We start from the raw sequence: 7489 nt of genomic DNA on the forward strand, positions 1-7489 counted from the left end.
AACGACTTCGTGTCAGCCACCTGGACACAATTTGCGAGACAAGATAAGAACGGTTGCAACTGGAGAATCAATTGTTAGGCCAAGACTTTTCTCTGTTCTTTTGATTCCACGGTTATGGAGACAGATGTCTTCAGCTAGAGCAGATTAAAGATCATTTTCGACGAATGGAAGATGCTTACGACAATTTTAATGGATTATGAGTTTTTTTATTATCATTGCTAGTGTACACAAACCATCAAAAATATAGTAAAAGAATGCGGGTTGACACGGTAAGTCCTAAAACTAAAACTTAGTATCTTCATTCTGCATACCTACATAAACGCCAGAGGTGAGAAAGCATGTCTTCAACGAGGGGTTTAATCACCTGTATACTATCGCTGTTAAATACAAAATATACGGATATATATCAAAACTATTATTACAGTATTATCATTATCACTATTATTCAAAAGTGAATAGACATTCAAGTGATTAAAAGTTACATGTCATTAACTCATACAGCAATCTTTCATATAGTATAAATACCATATGTGAAACATAAAGGAAAAAATTACTATTTCAAATAAATAAATGTAATTCATCAAACATAACAAATAAAACAGTGAGTAAGAAATGCTTAGGAACTAACAATTAATAACAAAAACACCTTGGCTTTTCATTAATATCCTTTTCTTTGTCGTTTACTTGATATTTTCTTATCATCTGTCTGTCATTTCATATTATTAATATTAAAGAAAACAGAACTTGTAAAATATAGTGAGAAATGTGCTATACATTCAAGATCCGGATATTAACCTCCAGTACAAGCGTTCAGTTAGTTCTTTGTGCCAGTTGCATAAGATTTTCATAATTCAGATCATCCATTGCATTCAGACCTTCCCAACCTGTACTATCCTATACTCAGTGCTAGGTATACAGTTAACTCTGACAGTCATGCCTTCTCCATCATAGGGGTCAATACTACACAGTATTCTAGAGGTTTAATTCCAGTTGTGAATAGATTGTGGAATCATTTTCCTAATCTGGGGCTTGAACCGGTAAAACTTCAGAAGTTCAAAACTTTTTGAGATTTCTTTTCTATTAAACAGGTTGACATAACTCTCGTTTTATAGTTGATGTACGGCTGATCTATTTTTATGTTGTTACTAATCTTAAAATATTTAATTTCTTTATTCATTACTTATATATAGTTAATTTGCTATTCCATTATTTCCCTTCCTCGAAGGGCTACTTTCCCTTTTAGAGCCCTTGGTCTTGTAGCATTCTGTTTTTCCAACAAGGGTTGTAGCTTGGATAGTAATGATATATATATATATATATATATATATATATATATATATATATATATATATATGTATACATATATATGTATATATATATATGTATATATATGTATATATATGTGTATATATATACATATATATACATATAGATATATATATATATATATATATATATATATATATACATATATATATATATATCACTATGATAATGGGTAAGTTCTAATGCGATTATCACATTGTTTTCTATAATGATCGATGATTACCTACTAAGATGATCGTTGAACAATTTCTAAAAGATGTTTGTTATATACCATATTTTTTGTTGTGAGTTGAATACCATACTGTGATATTGTTAAATATGTAGCAGTCATGATCACTTATTATTTTTGAGAGACAGACTGTTATACACTGTGGTATGTGTCGAGTATCTTACTGTGGTGGTTTTTGAACATTCTAACAATACTTGGAGCGTGATGAATATCTTATTATGATGCCTGAGTGTGTACACACTGCTGGTTAATCAAGGACAGTTAGTGGAGTCAGAACACTAATACTTTAATACTTAAACCTTTATTTAGACTCAAAGCTAAGTTTTTTTTTTCTTTTTGAGATCAATATCAAATAAAAATTATGTTGCCAATCTATACATAAACGAAAATGCAGTTAAGATTCTATATCAGTTCCGGCTTAATATGGACTTTGTACTTATCTCACGCACCCTGGGATGTTCCAAATTCATGCTACTCTCAAAAGACCACTGAATCTTATATACCATCACCACCAGACAATAATACCCCCACCCTTCCCCCGGGCCCCATGCAATGACATTGAACGATACCCGGCGTAGGAACTCCTCGGTCTGCCGAGCTCACTACTTAGGAACCCGTCGACAAACACGTACGTACAAACACACACATCCCCACAACCAGTTTCCAACTTGACAATGTCTGTTAAAACGTAAGGCGATTCGTAGTAGAGACTAGTCACTAGAGCGTCTGCCTTGGCCGCAGGGCGCAGTCGCGGTGAAGACTTCCGTATTCTTTGTTACTGTGACTTTGCTACGTGTGTTTAACTGGTTTTTCTAGATCACGACAGCAATGAAATATTAATTTAATTACAACAAACGATTTATTATCGACTGTTCTTTTCAAAAATAAAAAGATATTATTGCAAAGTGAGGATTAACAAAGGAATTGCAATTCTTTCGAAAGGCGTCAGCACGGCACATGTAATTCTTCCCCAAAAACTGTATACATTTTCTGACTTGAGGAACTGTGCTACTGCTGTGACTTGAATTGCGAAGACTAATGAACTAACTGCTACTACTTGAATGATTTGATGGGCTTTTCATTTGCCACAAATTAAAGAACAGTGTTTATACGTTAGTTGTCTATGACCCTCAAGTGAGATTGGCTTTGAGAGAGGTGCAAGCTGTGAGGAGAGAGGGCTGAAGACACATCATTCATCACTGAGGTAAGCTAGTTTGTTTTGTTTCCGTCAAGTTTTTATTTTTGTTCTCTTAGATGCTGTGAAGTGTGCAGCTGCTGCTATACTCGCAGTCCTCTGCTAAGATAGTACAAATATAGACTGTTGTTGTTGTCTTTCACTCTTCGGTGATAACAAAATCTCGAGCGAAATGACTTTCACCAAAATGATTAAAAACTAAACAGAACGATGACACTTTATATGTAGCTTTATTAAAAGTTACAAACCATTTCATAAACATACTATAATTTAGAGAGAAATAAAACTTATCGACCTACAAAAGAGCATAATATAATGATGACATTTTTCTAATCATGGTAAATGAGGTTAGTATAAATCTAGGGGAAACGTAGAATTTCAAGTGATAAAAAAGTGTGTGTGTGTGTGAGAGAGAGAGAGAGAGAGAGAGAGAGAGAGAGAGAGAGAGATTTAGGCTTAACATTACAATAATCTTATCAAATACTACACTTGGATAAAAACTATCATTAATGTGAAAAGATTTTATTCAAAATGCTCATTTTTTTCTAACTTACACCGACCTCCTTTCCCTTTGTGGCCTTCCTCTAAGAAATGAGGCAGGTAGGTTTATCCAAGAGAATTTACATGGCTTCTATGTCTGTGATATTCATACTGCTAAAACTTTAATCATTAATTAATCTTACTTTGAAGGCTTCCAAAGTAATAATTGAACTGTTTTAATAAAATCTTCAACCAAATAAATCCATGTTTCTACATTTTCTGTCTTAATGAATAAGTTTCTATATTCTTTGATTTAATTAATAACAAGTTTCTGAATAATAAATAAGTTTTTAAGACCACTATGACAACAGATAAATCAGGTTTCTAAAGACTATCTTGGCATTGATGTGTCATGATGCTAAATTGCTTTCGCAATTATCATTTTATAAAACTATTGATACATCTAAGGAATCATTATTCTCAAAGTTAAATTCAATGGTTTAGTGAAGGAAGAAAAAAATCTGACGGAGAGTAATTCATAATCTATTATTGAAGAAATTATCAATTGTCTATTAGATATATATTCGGATAAAGGTGTTTTCTGCAATAAACAAATTTTCTTTAAAAGTAGGCCTTCTTTTAAGATATTTATTTTGTGAAGTAATTTTCTACCAAACTTATCAACCATTACACTACAGCTGAATGAAACAGCATTTGATTAAGTAGTGGTATTTTCAATATTTTGGAATTTAACAAAAAATTGAAAAAAGCAAATCAGACAATGGCTAGGTTAAATAAAATTTGGAAATCAAATCGCCTGAATTTACATTTAAAATTCAGGCTACATATCAGTTTAGTGAGATCTGTATTACTGTATGGACATGAGTCGTGGTATGACAATGAAACAATCTCCAATAGATTTAGTAGATTCGAGAACAAAGACCTTAGAAGAATATTAGGAGTTAAATGGAAGGACAGTATTAGAAATGAAACTATAAAAGAGATTACTCGAGCGCCACATGTGGATGAGATCATGGTGAGGGCCTAGATGGAGATGGTTTGAGCATGCTCTTCGCTCTCTCCAAGAGAGATTAATTCACTAAACATTTAATTGGGCTCCACACGGTACTAGAAGAGTTGGAAGACCCATGCATACATGGCTGAGGACTATGAAGGTTGAAGTCGGAGATGATGAATGGAGAAGTATTGATAGAGACGACTGACGAAATCTAACCGAGGCCCTTTGCGCCAATAGGCGTAGGCGGAGATGATGATGAAGGTTTTCTATATGATGCAGATTTCTTAAAATGTCTCATCAACATACATCAATTCTGTATTAGTTTTTCTCTAGTCTTTTTATCATTTTCATAATAACCAAAGTTTAATGCTAATCTAACTACAACGGAAAAAATGTTTTTCGACTTAAGCCTGGATATATTTCCTTACTTCCATACGATTTCCTTTCGTTTTTCAATCAAACGGAGAAAATTAATAATTTTCTCTTATTATTGCTCTATCTACTATGATTTCATATCATGCAATCTAAAACAAGTAGTTTTCTCATCGAGTCTCTAACTATGTTGTTTAATATTTATTCATATTTTATTTTAATTAACTATATTCTATTCTTTATTTCCAGTGAACAATAACCACAAAATCTCCACTCGCAAACACGAAGACAGTTCCTTTCAAGCAACGATAAAATCTTCCCTTGAAAACCTACCAGTCGTCCTTGAAAGATGTCGGATGACATTCCAGAAATCAAGACTATGGGTTCGGTCAAAGGTAAGTTACCCAAGATTCACCTAACAAACACTGCAATTACTATGAAATATCGGATCTTTGTTTACAGTTTTCTTCACTGTCAATCAACGGTACCCTAATTCTTTTCCCTGTTTTATGCCTCCTTCGGGACTGGGCTAGAAAGGGGAATTAAGTTGCCCTTTTCATAATCCTCTGGATTTTATATATATATATATATATATATATATATATATATATATATATATATATATATATATATATATATATATATATATAAAACTACATGCACAAGTGATGACATCAGTTTTTAAACATAATATTAATATAAGACTGAAAAGTAACAAAACTTTAGTTCATGTCTGAAAAAAATCCAGAAATTCCTAATAAAAATAGCCACAAATATATACAAATAAATGTAAATGTAACGTTCCATTTCCTTGTTACTAAGTGGTCTGAATAGCACTGTCAAGATATATCACATACAATGGGTGAAAACTAACAAAGACTCATTAAAACATTAAGAGGCAATCATGATACAGATATCTTCTCTACAACAGATGTCACGTTTACAAAATTCTATTTTGATATTAGCTTTCCTTTGTTCTAAACTAAGCGCCTTTGATACAACTAAAAATAAAAAAGCAACATCATGATTTGAATCAATGTCCGCAAACTAAACGACTGAAAAAAAAAAATTAGCAACACAAATTGACAAATCATCATCTTTGAGACAGAGTGAAACGTGAGTACGGCTTCTTACTCCATGGCGACTTTCTTCCACGTTTTCTCTATTTCAGTAATCGACTCATTTCTTTCTTTTGTACCAACCGTGTGTCACACGATCGTACATAAATTATTTTGTATATATTATGCTTGTATCTGCGCTCTTCCCTCGCACTAAAAAGAACCTGAATAATCATGTCTCCGGTTTTCCTCTGTAACATTGTCTGGCTTGTGAACATGAAAATGCCTATTGCCTTGAGGTTTTGTATATAAAGGAGAGTGTTCTATAATAAACTAACTCAGTTGATTGCTTCCTGCCTTTGAGTCACAACCTTGCTCTCGGCCCGTCACACTTTCTTTCCCTGTGGGTACTCTGCTGTATCACTGTTTAGCAATGCATGACTCGAATATTTTTGTACCCTTTCTTCGTGTACATTGCAATAGGAAAAAATATTACTGACAATAAACATTATTATTGACATGATTTCGCGTTGCCTTAATCCAATTCCTGTCTTAATAACACCAATTGACTTCATATTTGTTATTTTGCAATATATGCTACGAATATACTTACAATCTTTCTCCGCGTCAAGTTAGAAAAAAAAATAGACGAAAATACGAGATATAAATATCTTGAATTTTTTGCTTTAATCTATTACTACTTTGTTCAACTTAACTGTTTTGTAAATTTGCTGACATGCAGCAGATGAAAGGAAGACTTTCATCACTAGTGAATTAGAACAGTACCTTTGTTTATGCATTGGGGGGTAAAACTATTTAGCCATGAAGGTAACAATGGATATGCCTCTTAAAATATGGACAGTAAAAAAAGAAAATCAGCAAATGCAAGAAAACTAAGCATAATAACTCCAAGTAACATCGTCGTCAGCGACAGTATTAGTTTGACATCAGATAGTTCAAACCAATCAATCAATACAGGAAGGTGGCCTTGTTGGTGTCAGGCAGACCCCAGATGAGGAGGGGGGGGAGGCCCTTCGTCTTCTACTCAAAAGAAGAGCACGTTTATTCTTCAAGGTAACGTTGAACAAATAAATAAATAAACTCAACAGTAATAAGGAACTAATGCAGATAGTTATATTGTGATTTATCTAGTACTGGCTGAACAATACAGAATGCCAATCCTTGTTTCTATTAAGTGAAATTGGTTTAGCTTTAAAGGATGCTTATCAGTGGCAAAAGTAACGAACGGTCATTGCACTGTTGCAAAATGCCATAGATATTGAACATTACTAATGATCAGCACCCTCTCCATCCACGTTAGGACCAAGAGAAAAGTAAATTAAGCTAAAAGACCATCATGAACCCCACCACCCGTCCAATCGCCATGCAGATGATAAGGTTTTGTTATAGGTGAGAACTCGAATAAAAAGTGAGAAATTCGGATAATACCTTTCAGCTACCATTTAATAAACCACATAAAACCTTATGTATCATAAATCATCCGTGAGAGAAAGAAAGAATGAATGAATGATTTGAAGTTCTCTGGTAGAGAGAGAGAGAGAGAGAGACAGAGAGAGAGAGAGAGAGAGAGAGAGAGAGAGAGAGAGAGAGAGAGAGAGCCTCTGCAGGCCAAGGAAGTGATTCCTTAATCCACAACCATCACGTTCACGTGCCCCTCAGCATGATTGTTCAAGATATCTCATGTCACTGATGCACAGATTGGATCGCGTTACTTTGTTGCACAAAAGAGCTGTAACCTAAAATATAAACTTGTGACGCCACCTGCAGACCGGTCACGCTTTAATGGTCGA

At 33.7% G+C, this 7489-nt stretch overlaps 1 protein-coding gene across 1 annotated transcript in view; it reads left to right on the plus strand.

Moving 5' to 3' along the window:
- Positions 1–2279: 2279 nt before the first annotated feature.
- LOC137630404 (facilitated trehalose transporter Tret1-like) overlaps positions 2280–7489 on the plus strand; it is a 15968-nt gene continuing 10758 nt past the window's right edge. The window contains exons 1-2 of the mRNA XM_068361856.1: positions 2280–2759; positions 4870–5015. Of these exons, the coding sequence (XP_068217957.1) occupies positions 4970–5015 (46 nt within the window). The 5' untranslated portion in view covers positions 2280–2759; positions 4870–4969. The remainder of the gene's footprint in view (positions 2760–4869; positions 5016–7489) is intronic.

The sequence above is a fragment of the Palaemon carinicauda genome, chromosome 38 (assembly GCF_036898095.1).
Source record: "Palaemon carinicauda isolate YSFRI2023 chromosome 38, ASM3689809v2, whole genome shotgun sequence".
Lineage (NCBI taxonomy): Eukaryota > Metazoa > Arthropoda > Malacostraca > Decapoda > Palaemonidae > Palaemon > Palaemon carinicauda.